Source organism: Perna viridis, chromosome 6 (assembly GCF_037379345.1).
Source record: "Perna viridis isolate PV_CMFRI_1.1 ecotype Kerala chromosome 6, ASM3737934v1, whole genome shotgun sequence".
Lineage (NCBI taxonomy): Eukaryota > Metazoa > Mollusca > Bivalvia > Mytilida > Mytilidae > Perna > Perna viridis.
In genome coordinates this window covers 5,882,607-5,908,245 of record NC_142450.1, presented here as the reverse complement: position 1 = coordinate 5,908,245, position 25,639 = coordinate 5,882,607, and the positions used below count along the sequence as shown (strand labels likewise).

The 25,639-nt window shown below is 32.5% G+C and overlaps 1 protein-coding gene across 16 annotated transcripts in view; it reads right to left on the bottom strand.

Annotated features, from left to right (window-relative positions):
• LOC148613349 (neuron navigator 2-like) overlaps positions 1–25,639 on the bottom strand; it is a 295,727-nt gene that overhangs the window by 199,437 nt on the left and 70,651 nt on the right. Inside the window, exon 1 of one of the 16 annotated variants that reach the window (XM_088586751.1) lies at positions 5,908–8,047. The exons of the other annotated variants lie outside the window; for them this stretch is intronic. Coding sequence (XP_088442877.1) covers positions 5,908–5,943 — 36 coding nt within the window. The 5' untranslated portion in view covers positions 5,944–8,047. Of the gene's footprint in view, positions 1–5,907; positions 8,048–25,639 lie in introns of those variants that run through there. 16 annotated transcript variants of the gene reach the window in all.

Here is a 25,639-nt window from a genome sequence, read left to right as displayed (position 1 = left end):
GATTTCAAAGGGCAGTCGTTATATGTATTACTTTGTACTGTAAGTGATTCTCGTTTTCGTAAATTAATGGTGTAGGTTTTTCTGTAAATGAACCAGTAGTTTAAAACACTTCTGCACAATTTTTTTTTCTGTGTATACCACATGTTTCCTGATCTCCCTTATTGTAAACCTTTACCAGTATATCAAGATTCAACAATGTTTGCACTTAGTTCAATTACAGGTAAATGAGAGTAGTAATATTCAAAAAGCTTGAGGTTTAAATTAGTTGATATCCGATGTCTGGGAACCCCAATTTCTGATCTAGGACCTTTGAAATTTCATTTAACTGGGTCCTTGAAATTCAACCTTTCAAATTTACACTTTATTAAGGACTTTTGATTTTACTCAAGTGGACTACTGATTGTAAACTTGGGAAAATCCAGGATCTTCCAACCTTGGAAGTAAATTCGAACCCCTATGAGTTTTATTTTGTTTACAGTTTGTTTGTTGTTGTTGTTGTTTTTTATATTTATTCATTTACTTATTTCTGCTGAATGTGTCAACAATCTTGAGTTAAGTCTATAACTAGCAAAATAAAGCAAAATACCTGCCAATTATCTCCCCCTTTGAAATAAGTGTTTTTAGTTTTGCTTCTTATAGTTTTTAAGTGATAATTCTTAATAAGATGATCAGTGTATATGATTGGCAGCTTGAACCACTGAGACTATGGACTAAGGGAAATAACTCAATTATCTTTTGATGACAAACAGCACACCTGAAACATCTTGACAAAATGACAGCAGTTACTGCTGAGAAAAAGTAACAAAAATAAATTGAATTCCTGAGTCTCTTAGAAGTCAATTCCGTTTTATTTTTACAGCTGGTCGTAAAAAAAGATAATACCCCAGGTGAGCCCAGGTGTTAACGAAGATGGGAAGCATCAAAGACTAAGTGAAGATGTCATAGGAATTCCTTTGTTGATTTTAGAATCCAAGAAAATGAAAAAGAATAAGAGATATGCCAGTGTAAACATGTCATGGGATAAATCATATCATTTTCATCAATCTTTCAGATTGATTTTTGCAGGTTGATTTTGTTTAATTAGAGTGAAAACACTAGGGGAAATACTGCATAGCAGGGAACACATTGGGGGAATACTGCATATAAGGGAAAACTATTGCATAGCAGGGAAAACACTGGGGAAATACTGCATAGCAGGGAAAACATTGGGGAAATACTGCATAGCAGGGAAAACACTGGGGAAATACTGCATAGCAGGGAAAACATTGGAGGGAAATATTGCATAGCAGGGAAAATATTGGGGGGAAATACTACATAGCAAGGAAAACATTGGGGGGAATACTGCATATCAGGGAAAACTACTGCATAGCAGGGAAAACACTGGAGGAAATACTGCATAACAGGGAAAACATTGGGAAAATACTGCATAGCAGGGAAAACATTGGGGGAAATACTGCATAGCAGGGAAGTTTTTAATTTCTTTTTTCTATTTCTTATGAGGTACACAGGAGCATGAAGTCCGACATAATAACCTTACAGCTTTCAAACACTGCTAATTCAGAAGATTGTGATGTTTGCAAAAATGTGACTAATTCAAAATCACATTAATCAAAACTTGCATAACAAAATTGCAACATAATCAATGTAAGAATTTTCTCAAAATCTCAATAATTAGAATCACATTATTAACTAAAATAACACAATTACAATAATAAATGTATGCAATAAGTGAATAACTTCTGAATGAACAGTAATGATTGCTGACTATGACTATGTAGATTCAAAAATCTAGACGGGTCTTTAGACCACTCTAAAGTTAGAAAAGTTCATCTTCTCTGCTGTTTTGCTACTTTAAGAGCTTAGAAGCAAGACTACAAGTCGACAAAAACACTTTCTTTATTTACAAAAAAAGATAAAAACTTACATGTAATAAAAACATGAATCAATTATGCAATAAAGCAATAACTCTCAACACCACTATTAAACTTTATAGAAACAACATTTCTTAACTTAAAATATACCTGTAACATGATGTATAATCAAAAACATAAGAAACCTGATACCAATATTTAGAAAAGTGGTTTATTCATTAAATGCAGCACTATTATCATATTATACCATGTTAATGTTTCCCAAAAGGTTTGTCAGAACTTGTAAAATTACAAGTCTGGAAGCAATAAAACTTTGCAGTAATGTGCTACTCTACCTGATATAATGATTGTTAATTGATATGCTCTATCATCCCTAATTATCCCAAAACATGCTATAATAAAATTAGTAGCTAATTTCTCTTTTTTTCTGTTATAAATATTTGGTAAATTATGATATTAGGTGTTATCAAACAAATATAGTTAGTGCTTGTTTGTAGTATCATCAAGTACTTTAGTCTGTTTTTGTAGCACTCAGGATACCTTCACCAGAACTGGTGCACTCGAGTTCTAAGACTCAAGTAACTCAAGGAAAAAAGACAAAGGCAAATAAAATTGAAAAAAAAACAAAAAAAACACACACACATACACACAGAAAACAAAAAAGTTCAACCAAACTCTAAAAACTGGGATCATGGACCAGGTGGACTGGTAGGGTAAAACTCAGAGTATTGACCAGGCGGACTGGTAAGGTAAAACTAGGAACACAGACTAAGTGCACAGGTAGGGCATGACTGGGAGAGTGGACCAGATGTATTGGTAGTGTAAAACTGGGAGCATGGACCAGGTTCATAGGTAGGGTAAAACTGGGAATATGGACCAGATGCACTGGTAGTGTAAAAATAGAGTCTGGACCAGAGGCACTAGAAGGGTAAAATTGGGAGTATGGACTGGATGCACTGGTAGGGTAAAATTGGGAGTATGGACCAGGTGCACTGGTAGGATTAAACTTGGAGTATGGACCAGACACAGTCATCAGCTTTTGTTGCAACATTGATCAAAGTTCATGCAGCAAGGAGTTTCTTTATTTACCTGGTAGTAATGATGCATTAAGGTGAATAATTTACACACTTTACATCTTTCAGTTGCATAAACCCATAAAATTGAGCACTTATTAGTACTGGCAAAATTACATAAATAAGAAGAACTTGGAAACTTTATAAGAATTCTTTAAAAATTGAAATTGAAATTAAATTTTTTTTCCAGATTTATTTTAGTCTTCATTTTGAAATCCTATGAGAACCTAGTTGAAATCAGTATACATCATAAAGTATTTAAGTTACTATAGTGAAGTTAAATTTTTAAGTACAAAAAAAAGTTAAAAGTAAAGTAAAGAGGGACTTAAATGATTTTCCCACGCAATAAAATAATGTCTTTGTGAAACTTTCAACAAGAGATAAAACCTCAAGTCTATTTTCGGACAGTTTTCTCACCCATTCTGGCTAAAATCAACAAACTTTGTAATGGGTTTGACCCCAATACACTATTAATTGGTCAATAATGTCTGTTTATATTGTTGGCACTAATTTGTAATCATCTGACCAGCATTTACTGAGTCAGAGTATGTTCCACAGTGGACACAGTGACCTTTGTTTACAAGAAAACCCCATTACCTTAAATTAACATAGGGCAGACTGCTAGAAATAAAAATTATGAAACACAGCCACAGCCATTGAAACCAAGATAAACTGTGATTAAATTAATTGTCTAAAATTTTAACAGGAATGATGTTCAGGGATGTTCGCAAATGCAGTTACCATACCATAACACCATAATAAAAAGTGTGAACTTAGAGGTGCATGGCAAGATAACAGTGGTTGATCTAGGGCAGGGTTCATGCAAAATTGGGACAAAAATAAGCAAGAGATAGAATGCAACACCCCTTTCTTAATACATCCCTTGTATTGTAAAGTCTATGATGCACCTCTGAATTACCAGTAACATTCTAACCTAAACACATCAGTGTCTTAAAGGAGAGGCTTGCAGACATGGTCAACTACTGAAATAGCAGATCCAGGGAGGGGAGTTGGAATCCCCCACACTTTGCTAGAAAATTTTTTGAATACTGTGCAAACTTTGCAAATAGGAAATCGCCATCTTTATACCTCTTTTTTAAATTTCTAGATCTGACCCTGTATTGGTACAAGTTTTCAAAATAAAGAACTGGTCTTAAATGTTCAAGAAATATATACACACAGCAGGGTTACAGTTAGTACTGATGAGGTGAACATCATTAAGTTTTATCACTAATTACACATTAATTGTTCCATCTGTTTCTGTGTCTTGTGTATTGATTGGGATGATAAGCACACCATTCTTACAAATATGAAAGGTACTAATGCTCATCCAATGGAGGGTACAAAGGTTTGTCAACCTTTGGGGAGGTCCTCTACATTTTGCATGCATTACTCATTATAAATGAATTTCGGTCTTAACTCCTGAATTCAGAGGTATTTTGAACTTTAAGTGTTACATAATTGGTAGACTTTGACCCCTTCTGGTACGGCTTAACCAAGTGAGAACAGTTAAATTACAATAAAAAAGGTGGAATACAAATGGTTACAGGGATGGTTAGCTGAAATGTGAAGGTTGCGTTTTTCATTGTTTCATACAAAATACAGGAAAAAAAGCACGTCGATACATTAGTATATTCAAGACTGGTTGTATTAAGCCAAACATTATAAGGATAATGAAACTGTAACAAAAACCATAATGTTGTTATAAAATCTGCAAAATTTTCAATAACAGATCCAGGGGAGGGTTTTGGAGATTTAAGACACCCTTTTTTTTAAAAGTTAAGTTAATTTTGTGCACAACTCTGGCAAAAATGAGCAAATTTTAGCCTGGAACCCCACCCTGTTTTTTTTCACAAATTTTCTCAATCAACCCCTAACAGTAGGTTATTTCAACAAACCACAGGATGACTTCTTTTCAGTAAACATGTTTACATATTCCTGTACAGTACATATAGCATGAGGCAACTGACCCTTTAAACAAAACATAGATCTATTAATTAGTAGTAAATTGATCCATCTGGTTCCAAGTATTGTTAAAACCATCTGGTCACAATGTTATGGGAGGGTAAGCTTAGTAAACCCCTATTTATATACATGCCATTTTTGACATAATCCTTTTTTCTTATCAAGGTCTTGAGAGAGTTGTGAAAATTATTTGTAGGGGTCAGTTGCAAAAATCCTCTATTACTGCAATCTTTGTCTACATATAAAAACTTAACTACAACTTTCATTTTGGTCTTGGAAGTTTCCGTTTAAAATTATAATGTAGTCCTAAATCTCAATAGGGAGATCCTAATGCATTAACTGGTAAGATTCTTTTTTTTTTTTTCAATATAGACTGCAAGCTTAAACACATGAAAGTTTCCAAAGACTTGTTTCTGAATCCTAAATATATTGGGAAAATTATAACTGAATATCCATTTATACCTTGAGTATGCATTTTGTAAGGACTCCTCCACCTTGTGGTTATACAACACTTTAATTCAAATTAGATATTGAGTGTCCCTCCACTGAAGTCTTTTGGTAGTGATGAAAGATTAAATTTCTATAAGATTGGATAATGAAGAATGATTCCACTAACTTATCATGTACTTTACCTTAAACAATAGTTGAATTTTCATTTTCAACCCCAATTTTTTCAATGAACTGCAGCACTCAATTTTGCCTTACCCATATAAGACTATCCTCTCAGTTCATTCAATAAAGCAGCTATGCAACTGCATCATGAAAACTTTTAACTAATTACAAAAGCTAAGAATATACATTTACAACCTTGAGGCAAAATAGTGCTGATAAAAGGGTAATATCTACATGCTCAATGCATCTTAGTAAAAGTGTATATACCACTGAAAGAACTAAAGTATGTCAAATCAGCATGCTTAATGCATTTAGAGCATTATGGAGCATTTTCTCTGCTATTAAAAGAGGCATGTTTAATCTGCCTTGTTAAAGCAATCACTCACCTTAACACTCTCAGAGTATTTAGGTAAACCTTTCATCTTTTAAGATAATCCAAAAGATAATCCAACTTCAAAGGAAACTTATCAGACCTGCATTTCTTTTGTGAATTGAGTTTTGCAGCTAAGTAAAACCAGAATCCAAAATCTTTTTTTTTTTTTATCTAGCACCCAGATTTTTTATCTAGCACTGTAAAAATCATCTTCACTATCTAATTTAGTTCCATATTGTTTCTGGCAAGTCACATAAATCCACCTCAAGAAAAACTAAAAATCCAGATAATCTAATTATTTCTTATCCATAAATCTAAAAACATTGTTATAGGTCCAAAAAGTTTTAACATTTGAAATCTAAGAATTGAACATCTTCTTTATCAATCACTGATAAATTGTGCTAAATCTCCAACTCAAGCATTTGTTTACTCTATATTTCCTCAGAAGAACATTTAGCAATGAAAACTTTGTTGCTCATCACTCAACAGAGTATTTACATTTCACAAATGAGTAGTCAATTTCACAAACATTGACATATGGCAATCATGGTCAGTTTCATCAACACAAGGTCAATGCCCATTGGCTACTGTGGTGATGATGCAGTCAATGAAATTGATTAAGGTCAATTATGACCACAACAGGTCACTGAGGTAAGGGGATTCCCCCTTCAATCAGCTGATTCATTCATAAAAATCAATTTCAGTAGTAGCAATGTCTCAAGGATAGTCAAATAGATTTTAATGAATGATTCAGCACTGCTCCAATTCTCAGATGTGGTAGACTAATTTATCAATTACTGGAGCTTCTCTGAATCAGAGAAAATGTGTGATATCTACAATGTTACAATTTAACAATTATTGACGAAATCTATCATGTGAAGAAATATCAAGAGTCAACTAGTCCTACAAGATGTCACCTCTGTGCGCAGGTTGAATATACATGGCAGCAGCTGATGTATATATTAAAACTTGTAAACATTTGTACTATCAATGTGAAAGTTTAATAATGTCATCAATTTATTATTATATGTTTAAATCCCACATGTTTTTTTTTTTCACAGTTTATGAGAAAAGTAAGTTTGTGACATCTTGATACTGATAATTGTAGCAAACAGTATGTACTACAATGTACATAGATTTTTTTTTTCCCACTAAAACTTAGAACAACACTGCTCCTTTGTTTTTGTCACTAAAAAAGAACACTGACTCAAACAGAAGTATAACTAAAAACATATTCACAGATGCAAGAAAGACTGTAAAAAAAATACTCTACGCCTCAAAATCAAACTAACTTCCAAGAAATCCTGTCCAATAAGGTAACCCCACTTCTTTTCATCAAGCATTCCAATTAGTAGGAGAACACTCTTCCAGATTCCAACAGCACAATAGATGAAAGTAAAAATCTTATAACTATCTGCAGTTAACACACATAATGCACATATCCTCCAAAGATAAAAGGAAGATCGAAAATCTATCTTTCACAACAGCACATCTCGGAGCTCGTTCATCGAACCACCCAATTATAAATCAGGATGTTCATAAGAAAAGAGAAACAAGCAGGCAGTCACATCTAATCATAAGCTAAATATATTGTATCAGAACACTTGTTTTACAGGATGGGCTCTGACATAAAGATCACTAGGAGCTGGCACTTGTGTTGTACAAGTGTAAATGCTTGAAACAGTCCCAAAACCTCAAAGAAAAATGTTCACCAAAATAACAATAAATATAACATTTTCTGCAACCCACTCAACATATCCAAATTTAAACTTTATTCAGATATGATATCTGCTCCCTAAAAAATATTATATATATACAATATGAATACTATCACTTCCAAAAGATGAAATTAGAAAAAAATAACTTTACTATTACCTTTATCATTGACATATGATCTTAATTGGTTGATTGATTGATTGATTTTAGTCTATTGCAAATAATTTATGCACATTGATCAACACATGTTGTAGGGTCTCCTGACAATTTTATGGAAGTTAGAGTTTGGTCAGAATCATTTGAAGGATGATTCTAGAACATTTACAACTGTACTATAGATGAAACAGATGTGGATTCAGAAATTTCTAAAAGGACATTCTAATCCAGAAATTTATACAATGTAAAAAGGGGGTTCAGGCTATTATTTGTTTGTTTTTGTCACCATTTCAAACAATATTAACAAAAATTTTCACAAAAAGGGGAGGGTCTGACCTCCAAAACCCAATCCATCTCTACCCAACTTCATTCTGTCACTGAATAATAAACATACTTTTTCTGTATGCTATAAATTTGTTTAACTTCCATAAATATTTGTAACAAAAATGCAACAAATACCAAATTTTCCATGAAAAAAAAACACCAATATATCTACTGGTATAGATAACATTCCAACAACAGCAAAAACTAGAACTGTGAGAGTATCATCTAACAACATTAAATCAGGTTACTTCCCCTTTTAGAAATAATAAGCACATGGTCTAAAGATTGCTTCATTTTTGTCAGGAATTAGAAACTTCCAAGTTAATATGGAGGGAGAGACAGGAGAACACATAGATGGATGAGGACATTTGCCAGAACTTTGTTTGTATGGTTTATAGGGAACATGTACTTTTCTCCTCCATCAATTACTCTGTACTCTTTTACAAGAGAAAAGTCTTTGAAGCTTAATTCAAACCCAATGAAGACTTGATCAATATATAAGTGGATTAACAAGTGGTCTATCAACCTCTTAAAATGATTTCAAAAACCTATTATAATAGAAGTAAAAATTCTACAGATCATTCTTTGAATACTTAAAGAAACCACAAGTATGCATAATGTATTGAAAACAGACAGTTGATATCATTTCAAAATTTTACTTTAAGCCTAACAACAATTTCAAATTGTTCTCCTGAAAAAACAACAACCTCATGGTGATGTAAAATGTAGAAAAATATCAGAAATAACTTTGCAGTGATGCAAAAAAGCTTTAGAATCATTATACTGTTGTTTGATTGCTGTAATAATGCTGCTAGGAGAAAAATCCTCTAGTAATGAGAAAAGAATGCCCACTAATTAGTAGGCCTATATTTTAATGATCTATTTTCAATTACGACATCTATAAGGGTACTTAAATGTTGGGGATGGAACATCTATTTTACTTATCCAAATTACCCATTATTGTATGTTTGTACTGATTTTATTTCCTTTGTAGCCTTAGTGACATCTAGGACTTAATTAGAATCTAATTGATATTGTAGAAGAGGCGATTATTAGCAATCAAGATCAAGAAAGATAACTCTGCATTATTTAGCATGCATACATTTTGTCTTAGTTACAAGACCACAATTGTTTGTTATTATTTTTTGTGTACATTATTATAGAGAATTACATACTGTAAGACTCCAGAAAGGTTAGAAATTGATTGAAAATTCAATTTTTAGAACATTACCATCATTATATAGAATTTAATAAATGAAATATGATTATATTATGAGATCCTAAACATAAATAAAATGCATTGGCAAGACCACCATCCCCTCGTTGGATGATTTTGTAAATTTCGTGCAAATCTTTTATAAAAATTTGACCTAACAATAGCCTTCAACCCCCTTTTTTCTGGAACCCCCACTTTCCCAAATCTCTGGATGGATGCCTTCTATGCCTCACTATACTTGGACACTTTCAGCATATTATTTTCATGCCCCCTTCTTTCCTTGATCCTCCATGAGATATGGCTTTCTCACCTAGATCCCACCTGAGATGGCCTTCTAACCCAGATCCTCCTTGAGAGTTGGCTTCGTAACTTATATCCTCCCTGAGAGGTGGCTTTGAAATCTATTCAGTCCTAGCTACGTCACTGTTAGTATTTTTTATATACTGTATTTGTATATGTCAAAGTTTCATTAAGTCTGCAGGATTTATTTTTAAAAAAGGAGGAGTCAGAACCAGACATTCAAAAGGTGGGGGGTTCAGACTAGTATTTGCTTATTTTATTTTTTGCCCAATTGATGCATAAAAACCAAAAAGAAATTTCCAAGATATGGGGTAGGGCATCTAACTCTCCCAATCTTTCCCTGGATCCACCAAAAATCTGACTTACCTTCTTTGTAATACCAACTCGTCTAAGAGAAGTGTCTTTGGAAATAAACCTCAACATTTTCTCTAGAACATCTACAAATGTTTCCATTGTGAATCCATCATATTGAAAATAAGGAATGAAACTCACTTTATCACTCAAAATCTAAATTGCAAATAAGTATATCATGCTTCAAGTCACTAGTTCCTAAATAACACTACCAAGAATTTTTAAACCTTAAAAATCTGTATAGTAAGCAAAAGCGAAAAATGATTTCTTTTTCCAAATTTTTAATTATTTCCTAAATTCTCACAAAAATGGCATCATTTAGTACAGTGTTTAATTATCATCACAAATTTGAATTCTCAAAATGACACCAAATCAATGACTGAAGCCACAGAAATCCTCTGAATTTGTCATAATCCTAAAAACACTGTGTTATTCTACGGCAGGAATTAAAACATCATTTATGCTTGGTTCCCCCATTCCACGACTTCATCATGTCAAAATCTCAAAAATCTCATAATTCTTCTCAAGTAGTAATCCAATTTTTATCAAATTATTTCCATTTTTACAAATTTTCCGCCATAAAAAATGTATGAAAAATGAAACGCAACAGATATAAACATGACAAAATGAAGACAAAAAAACGTATGGTCTCTCTCTTTTAATTCAATCATAAAGATGATTTATTGTGGAAAATTGGTTCATTAATATTGCCAGTGTCCGATGCATGGCAGAGTGTTTTCCCACCGAGTCGTCAATTTCTGCCAATTATGGGGTATTTTGTCAACTGAAGACATGAGCCTTAACCAAAGGATGAATCATCAACCATCTTAATTTAAGTTTCCAACAGAATTTCTTTTTTTTCCTGCCTGAAGCAACAAATAGCTGCAATAAGCTATTATCTAAAACTAATGAGGAAAACAACAGAAAAGGGGGGTAAGAAAATCAAGTATTTCTTCCTTGGAGGAGAGAAATTCAAATCTCATCCTTTAATAACTGATTACAAATTGACAATATTGAATCATTTGATAATTTTGTTTCATTTTCAAGCATGAAGATCTGAACATAACATTGGTCTTAAGTCAAAAAATTACCCATTACAGAATACAGAATTTTAATCAAAACAACTCCCCAACAAATCTTCTAACTGTATAAATGCGCTCAATACAATTTTTTTTATAGGAAATGAGTATTTACTGGATTGGATATTCTATGGATATGATATTAACAAATTTTAATTCATTAACATTCCTAGTACTCATGTAATTAGCAATCAATAATGAACTTTTAAAAGAAATCAATTATCAACGTGGAATTTGTATCCAATATCCTGCAAACAAGGAATCAAGTTCATGGAGTGTCCATTACAAGCATCTACAGCAGATGTCCAAAGTAACAGAGCTATCATTGACCATAGTCCAGTGTCCTTAAGGCCATACACACTGATCTATAAAGAACTACAAGATCTAAAGTGATTAATTCATAACCAAATGATAAAATGTCCATTTCAACTGAAATCGGCATTGAAACTAACATCAATGAAAATTGATCCCTGATTGCTATGCAGTGACAGTTCATTTTGATAAGAATTCATCAAACTTGTAGAAATTGATGAAGAATGAAGTCTTTGTCCTTATCTGGTTAGAGGAAAGGGTTAGCTGACAGAGAATACTGCCATTTATAGAAATTTGTTTATTAGTTCATGTCAAACTTGTGACAATTGAAAAATCATAAATGCAGTAATGCTGTCTCAGTGTTCATTAACAAATTCAATTTTGAATGTAACAGCATATAATTGCACTCATTTCATTTGTATATACCATGCCAATCCTTGTTTTAAAATCATGATAATACATGTATGGAAAACTGGGACTGTCAGAATGCCTTGTTACACAAGAAAACACTGAGAAAGGATACCCTATGAAAGATACAACCAAACTGTTGACCTACAGCTCAGAGGTCAAAGTCATTGAACATTTTCCTGTTAGTAAAAGTACCCATAATAATTATGTACCAGCCAGGATTGAATTTTGGACAAAAATGCTGTCAGCAAATGTATGGCTCTCTACTTCAACATATTCACAAGTATAGACTGTTGAAAATGAACACTACCCATATTAACGCCATCAACAATTCCTAATTTGCTATTATTTGTTTGCCATTAGAACCTAATTAAGTTGAAGCTAGTTGAAAATTTTATGTCCAGATGTGTTCAGTGTTAGATTAATGGAAGTGGAAATAATGTTCATACCAATACTCCGACCAGTAGGACTTTGCTAGCATTTGTGCTTAGGGGTTGACCATTTTATTCTGAAGGGGGCTTAGCAGTTTTTTGAAAATAAAATAAAAATAGAAATATTCTTGCCTCCACTACCTAGAAAATAAAAAAATCTGGCATCAAGTTTCCACTGTACAGATAAATCAAAAAACATAATCTAGCCATAAAGCATTTGAAAATAAATTTGCCAATTTGCAAATTTTTAAAAATAAATATTCTGCCTAGACTAAAACTGCTATGCAAACTCCTTGGAATCAAGTGGTTGTCTGCTTAGGACCACATAAACAGTATGCACATGTATCAGGTATTTACTATTGATCATAAGGAATGTACATGTAATTATCTTTGAAACTCTGATTGGGAGATTACCTCTGAACAGGAGGTTATTAAATCAACAAATTTTCAAAAGGTCATGACTAAAGTGTTCTGATGGCATCATTCAATATTCCTAATTGTCTATTTCAAATCTAAAGTCAACCTAATCAGACAGCTGAAATGATCAGGTTGCTAACATAATCAACTTTCCCTTATTTGTTATTTCAATCAACAACATTTAGCATACATGCATCGAGTCAAACATTTAAATGCATGCATAAGTATAAACTGTGAAAATGAACACTTCCTTGTGCCAACATCATCAATGGTTCTGCATTTGCTTATTTCCTCACAAACATCAGATAATAGACGGAAAATTAAGATCCAATCATCAAGCCAGAGTTGTGAAGACTTTCTCGTGTCCAGATGTGTCCAGAAGTATATTGACAAAATCGTTAGAATTGAATATTGTCCAAGAAGTCATTTCTGATCAGTAATAATGAGGAGTATTAATGTTTTATGACCTGATGACTCAGAGAATCTAATTCCAAACTACTGATTGCTTCTTTATTGTGTAAATACTACAAAATACCCTCATTTTTATGTCCATTGACAGATATAATTTCCTCAATGTATTGGTCATTTCCCCGATGTGTATTGGTCATATTAATCTGCACTTGACCATTCATTGTTGCAGTTCCACAACAGTAAACATTTTACTTGTTTTCCACTATTAGTTACACTGCAGATGCCAGATGCATCAAAAAGGTGAAGGGACATACTTCTGAATGTGTTCAAAAAGGTGAAGGACATACTTCTGAATGTGTTCAAAAAAGGAAAAGGAAACTTAACAATAGTAGTAAAAAGCAATTCAATAGAATCCATATTTTGTCAAAAGGGCCAACAAACACACCACTGAGTCCAAATTAGTCCTTCATATCTATGGCTATCTTCTTAGCTATGTAAATTAAAGTAAATGGGCATTTCAACAAAACCGCAAACCAGCCAAATGTGCCTCATATGATAATCATGTGGTGTTCATATCATTCTCATGTGTGTCATTTTTGGCTGTGTACATTTAGAGATTATGATACCTGGCTTCAGTACCACAAATGTAAAGAATACCTTAAGTGTGAGAATATTCTTAACTTCCATGTTAACCCCAATCAGCATCTTCTAAATTGATAGTGTCATCAACAGTTAAGAATGTTGTCAAACTTTAGTAACTTTTCAAGTTTTCTGGCACTGGGGCCTGAGTCATGACTTTGATATAGAAATCAACAGTGAAACAACCAACCACAAACATGGTCCAAAATCTAGCATCTAGACCTGAAGGAAATGTTTTCTACTCACCCAACTTCTTCACTAAAAATTTCTTACCTAAATTTAGAAAAGAACAAGATTATTAGTAACCAAAAAAATACAATTGTAAAACAAATATTTGAAGTAAGTGATTTGTTCATCAAAACGTAGATTTAAAGTGGTTTTAACAAAGATTCTACATTTAAGTGAAAGAAAATCAGTTTTAAAACATCATTTTTCAATCATATCATAGATCTACTTTGGGTGAAAGGTTTGTATTATTCACATTCTCTATCAAATGCTCAGGTACTAAATTATAGATTTTTTAAAACTGAATGCTCTGAAAAAGTTACACTCCCCTTGTGCATATAACTTGAATGTATGTAATCCTACAATATATAATTCCCTTAAAAGATGTGAGTAGAAAAAGGAGAAAAACAAATGATCTTAGAAATTGAAGTGCAATTTAGTTGTTCTGGTCACAATTCAGGGATTTTTCCATGATATTGAATATTAATCATTAGAAAAGTTTCATTTCAGCAGACCACAAAAAAAGGAATAAATGAGAATTGGATTTGCCACAAGCCATGCTGTTGCATACTTGCAATCAGAATAAAGAAAGATAACTCTAAATATAAATCTTTACTTTCTATTAACCTCTAACATTCTGTTATCCGAGTACTTCCATTAGGGCAATTGAAAGTGTTTATTGACACCTCATATAAAATGCACCAATTCAATGGATAACTGACACTGCACTGGAACTGCATTGACTTAATAGCTTATAATGCAGACAACTATTTATGGGTGATTAAATTTTACAATTTTTCAATAAGAGTTCTAGATTCTATGAAGCTAAAGTTCAATTACATATTTTACCAATTAGCTTCATGCAGAAAAAAATTGACAGGTGTCAAATGAAATGTCAATACAATAAATTGAGGTAGAAGCTAAGGTTTTTAATTTATGAAATAACACAGACTAATTGAAAAATAATTGGTTGACATTTTTGTGGGCATGTCAAGGTCAAATCAAATCTTCAGTACAGTAAAACCTATCTAAACCAGACCCAAAAGAAATCTGAAAACCTGTCTAAACCAAACCTTTAAGAAATCTGAAAACCTGTCTAAAAATCTGAAAACCTGTCTAAAAATTTTAAAACCTGTCTAACCTAAACCTTTAAGAAATCTGAAAACCTGTCTAAACCAACACTGCCAAAACCAGACCCTAAAGAAATCAGAAAACCTGTCAAAACCAAACCTTTAATAAATCTGAAAACCTGCCTTAACCAGATCCTAAAGAAATCTGAAAACCTGCCAAAACCAGACACTAAAGAAATCAGAAAACCAGTCAAAACCAGACCCTAAAGAAATCTGAATACCTGTCTAAACCAGACCCTAAAGAAATGAGAAAACCCTTAAAAAAATCTAAATACCTATCTGAACCAGACACTTTTTAAAGTCTCTTTCAATTTATGTTGAACCTTGATAAACTGAACATCTGACTAAACCAAACACATTTTTAAAGGCACTGTACTATTTTCTCATGAAGATGGATCTTTATCATGTTTTGTTAGATGTATAATAAGCATAAAATTGTGTTGAGGATAGTTAGTGTATTAGACCCATTCACAATATTTGTTGGACCATAAAAATTTTTGTTTTTTGTTTGGTTTTTTTTTTTTATTGGTGTGGGCATTGAGTGGATACATATCTTTTCTCAAATGTCTAAAATTGCCTAAAATCAAATCCTTCCACAATTACAATTGAAAACACCGTTGCCCCAAAACAATATAAAAAACAAATTTTCTACTTACAATCAAACACACCCTTGCCCTTAAACCAAAATCTTTCCTTTTTACAATCAAGCACATCCTTCCACAAAACAATCCAAAATCTTTCCTTTTTACAATCAAGCACATCCTTCCACAAAACAATCCAAACAACCTACAGTCAAACACACCTATATCCACAGAAAAATCCAGATATATTCCATAACCTCCTCAATTTAAATAATACAATTTCCAGCCAAACCACATGAAACAGTAAATTTAGTGTCAAAAAACTTTTAAAAACCCATACAGCAGTCTAGACTAAGCATTAAATCTTTTGAAGCTTAATGAATGCTTATGTGGAAGAAAGGTCAAGAAATATGACAGTTTTCATCTACAATTGATTGACTGATCATTATTCTTTATGGAAAGTACATAGGCACTTTTAAAATTTAAATAATATTGAATTATGCAAATGCAGGTCGTTATATCATTTGATAATGCAATTTGTTATTTTACACAACACATGAAAAACTGCCATGAAATATTAATTCTATAGTTTCAATTTGATACATAAAAAGAACTTTATAAAATTTTTAACAGAAAAGTCCAAAGACTACATAAGAATCAGGAAAATTCATTAACACAAAATAACATGCTTCACAGTGTGGAGCTTGATACAACTACAGACGGATAAAAAACACCATTCAATTTGGATTGTGATTAAATGTTTGACAAGAATCTTACCATATGAGACACTTTCAACATTCACTTCCATTCCAGAAAAGTTCTTTAATCATATCAAGTTTATCTGCAGGAGTCAACAGGCTTAAGATCATTTCAATAGGAGCAGATGGAAAATAATCTAACAGAGAATTTTTAAATGATACATATTATAAATGCATTTCAGATAGTTTTATGTTCTGAGACATGTTTCTATATAAATATAACTGTTCTAGTAGACTTCAAATCAAAGGTGTTAACTCTCCCTCTTGATGGATTCTGAAGCCTCCCAAAATTTCATTAAAAATTTAGCTTTCTCACGCTTATGTGGTCACATCAAAGTGGCAGACTTAGCTGCATTTATGGAAATTCTTCCTGTCTTATTTGAATTTTCATAATAAATTACTTCAATTCCTGTCAAAAAACTTGGCAAATCTTAGGCTTTTAGAAAATTTTGAGAGAGAGATCACCCACTTTAAAATTTCCAAAAGTTAACACCTATGCTTCAAATCCAATATTCTTTCTTTGTTTAGTATGAAACAATAAACAAGTTTCCACCAGATTTGACATAAAGGTGAACATGAAATTTGTCTACTGAATCAAAGTACTCTAAAATTTGCAAATATGAAAAAACCAATTGATGCCAAGTTGGTGAAAATGCTGATTTTTTACCTCTTTTTGCCCTTAATTCCTAAAATGTAAAATACTTAACCCTATTAATCCATGAAAACATTTTATTTGTGGAATTGTACCTAGTAGTACAATTTACTTTTTACTTGTGGAATTGTACCTAGTAGTACAATTTACTTTTTACTTGTGGAATTGTACCTAGTAGTACAATTTACTTTTTACTCAAGTTATTGCAAGAAAATCAGAAAAAAATGTTTGTTTCTGGTCCTCCTTTGGTCCCAAATTGTTTTACCATGATAACCCCTAAAAACTATCCCAGACTGGCATAGTGCAGTGTGGTTTAAGGTACAAATTCATCGACATATCCATCAACAACAAAAACTGAGTAAAATTTTTTGCAGTTGTATAAAAATCCCAATACAATGATTCTTTCACATAAAAAATAATCTCAGATACTCCGGTACTAGAAATTATTGTAATTTGATCCTTTGAAAAAAGTTAACTTTTTTTCAAAAGAAAGCCACTGAACATATCATATTCAGTATGTTTTAGTAAAAATATCACTTCATAATTATAATGACACAGAGGCTTATTACTCCAATAAAATTTAGCTCTAATGATACAAATCATGTAAGGTAATAATTTATCATGATTGACAAAGTTTCACACACTGCCAGATTCTTATAAGACTGGTATCATAGATTCCATATATTGATGAGGAATTAACCTTGTTATAAACATATCTAATTCTAGCAGTAAAATAATATCCATAAAATCTCAGTCAAATTCATAATTCATATTTTCTCATAAAATTATTCAATAAATCCCATTTGCAATGTGCAAAAAATATAAGGGCTCCCAAGAGCTCAAATTGATTAGCTTTTCTAATGTTTTGGAAATGAAAATTTAGAGGTTTTCTGAATTTACTGTAGAATCGTTATAATACTAGAGTTAAAGGCACTGCTACTTACAGTGGCAGATCTAGAAAGAAATTTGGGGGTGGTCCCAAGAGAAGTTCAACTTTAACATCAATTTGCCTGATTTTTTTCACCACCGAATCCATACACAAAAGTCAAGTTCCAACTAATGGTGTGCTTAGTGTTTAGTGTCAAAATGCTTAATGAGAGTCAATGTAAAGGCAAGTATAGAATATAATACTTCATATTTAACAACAGAAGACAGGATTTCACTATTTTTTTCACGACTTCTGCATTGTGTGATAAAGTAATACATGGTACCATTGTAAGTATTATCACACCAAAAACAATAGAGTGCCCCTTTTCTAATAACTATGTTTTTGTTTCTTTTCTATATTTTAAGATTGGTTGGTATTGCTTTAACTTTGACATCATGTGACATTCATGATGTTTAACAATGGCAGCCTAACCCATCTACCTTACAGCCTCCAATTTCATTGGACAAATATGATAGCAACCGTGAAATTTAAGGCTCAATTGGGGGCATTGGTGTACGGAATATTTTTGATCACTTTTATATATTGAATAATTGATAAATTGATAGTAGTTTACTTGTTGAATCAATAAAATAATTGAAATTTTAAACCAAGTACAATGATCACACAGTTCACCATATAAAATCTTATTCAGATTTTGGTATTAACACAGCAAGCATATGTTATCTTTTTTCAAAGACAGGACTTGTTTTTTTAATGACATCGTCTGATCAGAAGAAGTAACAGTAACTCCAAAAGCAGCAATTTCAGGTCAATATTTGAGTCCAGCATCTCTTTCCCACCAATTACAAGAACACTGAGATGTCCTCTTGGGTCCCATACCTAGGAACATCAAGATTTATTTCTGGAATGGAATGAAATTGGTAGAAGTTGGAACTTCTGTTCATCACTGTGTTGCTGTTTACATGAAAAATTACCAACACCATATTCAGTAGGAATCGACAACTAGTGGTTTTTATATTTTTTTCCAAAAGTGATGCTTTGAACAGATCAGCCTTCTCGGCTATCACAAACTTCTAATTACTTAGAAACATCTTCTTGGCTACAAATACGATGGTACAGGTATTTGCAGAAGTTTTGGGTCTGGTCATCTGCTTTATGTGGCTATTCCAAAGTTTTCTTTGATGAGTACCCAGTAAAACTCAATGATCCATGTACTGTAATTTTGATAACTCATGGCGAGGGGTAGTCCAGTGTGCCATGGGATTACCCCCTGGATCTGCCACTGACTTACAAGCTTGTATTTTTTTTCTTTAAAAAAAATCAAAAAAGTGCAGCAATGTAAAACTCTATAAAGGCAATGACAAATCAGTACTATATGGCAGTGAATGTTGGAGAGTAATAAAAGCAGACATGAGGTCATTATCCTGTTTCTACCACAGCTGCCTCAAACAGATCTATAGAATATTTTGGCCAAATACAATGTCAAATAACAACCATCAAAATCCATCTGTATGATAGACCAAATCAAACAAAAGCTTATGATGGTTAGGGTATGTTTTGAGAATGCAAAGTTCAGACATCACCAAAACAGTCCTTAGATGGACACCGCAGGGTGAAAAACCAAAAGACTTACCAAAAACAACATGAAGATGGATTGATAAAAATGAGTTAAAAGAGTTGAAAATAAAATTGAGTGAAGCAGAAGTTTTGGCAAAGAAATGTACTGAGTAGTAAGACCATGTGTTGACCTTTATGCTCTAATGGGACCAGTTTGTTTGTTTGTTTGTTGGGGTTTAACACCCGTGTAGCAATATTTCAGCTATATTCAGGCAATGAACATGAAGTGGATGATAAAATGAACATGAAATGATGAAACGAAAAATGGGATGGGACACAAGGATAATGGGGTCGACAAATTTCGATTGCCACTGGAAATAGGGCGAGGTGGGTAGGGTCAGACAATTTAGCCTCCTGTGGCGGAGCCCTATGGTTCCTACTCCGGAAGAGTACCACAGCAAGGTTCTTTAACATGCGAGGAACGTGGCATCTTTCCCAACACAGTGCACCACTATGGTTTGCGGTCAGGTTTTCCGTATTATAGCCTGACAACCCCAGCATGTAACACGCCAGGAGTACCCCATTCCACCACCTGGGTCACACAACCCAGTTGCTCTGTGGGCAGAGCACCCTAGCCCCCGGCTAGGGTTCTGAGCACTATTTAGTCACCTTTTACGACAAGCTTAGCGCTGCTGCAGGCCTATTCTTTTGACACCCAGACCTGCACGGGTCCTAACCGGACCAGAGCAAGGAGGATAGGCAGGTAGGTATTTTTTCTTCATTTAATATAAACCACAAAGTTGAAAGACAGAGGTGGATGTTATTTTCAAAACCTGTTTGCAAGAAGTTATTGTACTACATCTTCTTTAATCTAGAAATATGCTTTTCTTTTCACCAGGCCTATAGACAGATATTTTTAAGTGGGCGTTTGGGGGGGGGGGGGGGTTATTTGGTCAAAATTTCCCAACATTATTAGTGTTTAACCAATTTTAAGCTCATTTTTAACCATTTTGCTTCCAGACTACTTGGGTAGGGGCCTGTTTTCATATTTAAATAAAAGATAAAATTGAATGGTGCATAAATCTTGTTATTACTCTCAAGGACTACTGAAAATTAAATGGTATGTTTTATGGGGTACTAAACTCATTTTCACTTGATATTTCCAATCCAGCAATCTTGAAACTTTTTTTTCAATTTTTCAATTTTTTGGAAAATTCAAAACAGATTAGCAAAATTCAGTTATTGATTTAAAGCATTCTATAATTAAGCGGAAAAAAAAACTCCCTATGCTCAATGGTATTCATAAGATTTAATGAATTCTATTCTTGCCCTATTTCTAACATTTGACTATATCAGATAAAACCAATCTTTTGACTTCCTAATGAATCTTTTAACCATAGACCAGAATATTAACGGAAATGTTAGATTGTATCTATCTATCAACAAACCAACAATATTCTTGTGTTTCTTCAAAAACATGGAATTCAAATTATTTGAAGTCAGCATATTTCAGATTCTAAAGATGACAAAAGCATTTTTCATTCTACTAGCAACCAAATTATTTCCTTTTTTGCACAAAAAAGCACTTTATTCTGACATTTTGCATATTTCCTGCAAGAAGCAGACGTCAAAGAGTTTTGGTGATTAAGGCAGCATCATACAGAAGCTTTATTGATTTAACCTTCGAGATTTTGATTGAAATTCAATTTTCTCTAATCACATATAACACATACAATTTAGACACGAAATTAAGCAGAAAATTTCATTGAAATTTATCCATTGATTGCAGACAGCATGTTCTGCGGAAACCAAACAATCGGAAACATCACGTACAAACAAGCATACGCAGACATGCTTACACAAAATAAAACATCAGAGGTTTCCTGTTTTCTGTAAAAGTCAGCAGTTTATTTTCCCCAAATTAGCTTCAAGTGATGTTTGCAGTGTTCAAATAAAATGCAAACATAATATCTCTGTGATCAAAGATTACGTCTGATATTTATAGTAATATAATAGGAATTGTGGGAAGATGTGAGGCCTCAGTTCCCATTGCAGGCTCCATTAAGCTTATCTTACAGCAAATGGCGAAATTCTCACATAAGGGTATGATTAAAGCTTATTTATAAGGTACTGAAGTGAATCAGTAATGAAAATAGCTATTGTTTATTTGCCACTCAAAGCTGAAAATGTCAGAGGTGATTACAAGTAAAGGTGCAAATTAAAAAATGGAACCAAAAAAACAGAACAGATCAATATACAACTTGGTAAAAATGAATATATTTTTCATAATGATCTTTACATGTTTAAATGATAAAACCATTGGTAATAGAAAAAACCTATAGCAATGAACTCGTACCATTAAAGTGGATTTACCCTCATCCTTAATTTCACCTTGACATACAAATCCAATGACCTTGTTGCAATTATTAAATTGACCTTGAAAACTGAAGCATTTGAAAACTGAAATTAAAATGTTGATTTATACAAAGATGAACATAAATGTGTGGACTTGACTATGATCATCAACACAGTTAAAATCATTATCATCATCTAATTTGAAACCATGTTGAATCACAATATCCAAATTTAAGCAAACATTACCTCTTACTGTACACAGAAAGGAAAAAAAAATTCAGTACAGATCACTGTAAGCATCAGGCAAGTAGGGATACACTTAAATATTGTTGTGAAACTTTTAATTGCTGAAATACATCTAAAAAACAGTCCTTGTTATATGAGGCAGGCGTAACCTGTTTGAGGACAAGGCTTATATATAGATATATTTTAAAATCTTCTTGTCACTGTATTTCCCCTCTTGTCACTTTTTCTAGATATCTTGATGGTTCTTATTACTAATTAGTGAGACAAGTATTTTTTAGTGTTCTTACATGGGACTTTCTAGATAAAGCCAGAAAGACCTACTCTTATGACATGTCGGAAACAAAAAAAGTATCTGAATCAAATAATTAATAAATGCTTTTTCGTGAAGAAGTTACAAAAATACCACACTTTGTATAGGAAGCTACCTAAGAGGTGAGTTCCTGTCAGACTGAAATCAGGCTGTCAGTGCTTCCAAACTATGACTTTATTTCACATTAAATACAATTATGAGGATTTTGTCCTCTATAGACAATACCACTGAGATTTTTTATTAGTTATTGTAAATGCCCAAAGTTTCACAGTACGTTATTTCCATGATGTGTTAGGTCAAACATTTCATGTGGGTGTTAATTCTCAACTTTATCAAATTAAAAAAACAATACTTTGGCATTTGGGTTATTTAAGCCAATATTTCTTAACAGGGAATGTAGTGAAAATTACCCTTAATTCATTTTAACAGTGTACAAAAATTGTTGAAAAATTGTTCAGTGCATTTCATAAGGCACTACTGGGCAATAACTTCAGACCTGAAAAGGTGTAAATGAAAAAAAATCCTTCTCCATCCAGGGAAAATACAATGAATTTCCAGGATTTAAAATGAATATAAAAATGCTATTCTCTGAAAGAATAAGGTAGTAGGTGAATCATTGTGAAATAAAAAACACACAAGACTTTCCATGAAATAATAAAAAGTTTCATAAAAAATAACATCACAACAACAGGGCCATGCAAGATTATAACATGGGCCAGTAGCTTACAATCCAATTTCTCCGAACTTATGAAGACTCAAATAGTTTCAACACCTTCAAACCAATATATATGCAACAAAAAATAATACACTTGGGATCAAAGCATTTTCTTCATTTGTTTGTTGAACCTGATGCTCAGGGGTACAATTATAATTTTGTAATCTGACAAAAAAGAAGAAACATATTTCAAAGATCATAATAGTATGTTATTGATATCCTATAAATCATCGTAACTACATCGGTAAAATAGAGAAGAAAATGTGTCATACAAGGATGAAGTTGTTAGGTTACGACTTCTTATAATTGATAAAGCTGATCGTTTGTAGAACAATACAGAAAAACACAGTTGACTAATGTGTTATATTTGCTCTAATGCTTTGTAATGAGTTACAGCCCTTGTTTGCCCAGATAAATATGTTTTGTGGAGAAAAGTAATTATGCTACAAGTTGACAATAGATTTAGAGGAAGAATCAAGAAGAGTCATAAATAGGAACAGATTGATTGGTTAAATGATCAATTTATTTTAGTTTGAGATCTCAGCAGAAATTTCATGCAAATCACAGTGGTCCTATTCCACAGTTTAACTACAATCAAAGGCTATTTTTAACATGCTAGCTCAGAGACATGACAATCTGGTAGGTAAACCAACCATCCTTCTAAGCCACCAAATTGACAAAAATTGCCCTACTGTGAAAGTATTGTTGTTCATGGGGTACCAATTTTTGTGGTTTTCGTGGATACAACAAACCGCGAAATTTGGTACCCAAAGAAAAGGAGATACCCATTGATGTACATTGAAAATCTAAAAAACACGAATTTAAGAATCCACAGACTCATGCTTCCTCCTTAATCATTGAAATTTGGTGTCCATGAATTAAAGTACTTTCACTGTGCCATTAAGTTGGTAATCAAAAAGAAAAAAAAATTCCAAGTAAGTATTATTTTTAAAAAGTTATTTATTTGCAAAGAATTAACTAAAAAGTGGATCTTTGTCAAGCAATGTCTAAACAATCAATTGCACATCTTTACAAAACATAATGTTTTGTATATTATTTTTACAATTTGAAAATAAAATATTATTCATAGTCTTCTCAACAGTTGTTAAAGTGTGCAGGTCCTTTAAAGGTTATTAAAATCTAAAAATTAAAGGTCAAACCAAAATCATCTCAGAAAATCTTTATTTGGACGACATACATACGGAAATGTGCAGAAAATTACATAAAATTGTCACTTATGGCATCTAAATAAAAAAACTCCTCTTCCCTACAAAATCGAGTGATATAAATCTATTTACTCAGAGTAAATTACAGCTCAAATCTATTCATTTGAGTAAATGATAGCTCAATTAAGACAATATGACGCCAAAAACTCGTTACAAATGTCATAATGACATGAAGATAAGTGTCCTTATCATATTATTTTTTCCTGTCAAACAGAAATCGTAACAGAATTTCTTTCTAGGTCAGTAGTCTAAAAAGAACCCAGAATCCTAACGATAACAGTTTTATGCTTTTATAAGTGAACTGAGTTTTCAGCAATCTGAAATCTAATTGGCATGATTCGATGGTCTACATCAGCAACAACGAATTTAGATCTGGGATTCTATGGATAGTTAAAGGGTGAGCTCATATTGGACACTTATGCGGAATTTCTCAATACTTTATTAAAATACTCAAGAAATGAAACTAAAAACAAAAAAAGAGGCTCCACATAATTTTACACCACAGAAACCCTTCTAATTTCTTACATCACAGGTGCAGTTCCTTATATTTTGAAAAATGGTTCAAGTCCACTATTGGTCATTTTTTTAATAAATAAGCACAAAAAATTTACAAAAATCAACCTCATGAATCAATCAGTGTATCACTTAAATTTGGTAGGAAGGAATGCTGAAGTCAAAACGTTTTAAATGGTTATAATATTCTAAAAAGAAATAAAAAATGGGTCAAATGGGTCAAAGACAGAAATGGCTGGGTTGCTGTAAAGTCAGTAAAAGGAAGTAAAAGTGTAACAGACCTGAAATCGCATCCCATAATATTGGATCCTATACTAAACTTGCTTACCAAATATCTAGTGACTGTGATTTATAGCTGCTAATAAAAATGTTAAGAAAATATATTCCCCACCTATCCTCTGCCTATTACACACTGCCCGACCGAAATTCACCAAACTTTAAGCCCCCCCCCCCCCCCCCAAAAAAAAATAAAATAAAATAGACTACTTTTCTTTATAACTGAAGTTCTGACAAGTAATATAGAAAAACAGACCAAACCTATTCTTTCTCTTATGCTTTTTTCAATTTCAAAGTAGCTTTCAATGCAATTGTACGCTAAACACCCTGATATAAATCAAAAATGTCTTCAGTCCATCCATTTAGTGTTTATGTCCCTATTTGGTACATAACAGTTTAAGTGATTGTTTAGACAAACTCAAAATACTTTGATGTAAAATTAATCAATTTTGCAATGAAATCAATTTCAATTAACAAATGCATATATCAAAGGCATACTTTTTATGCTGAAAGCAGAAATGAAATTCCATATACCATTTCTCAGAAAGCATG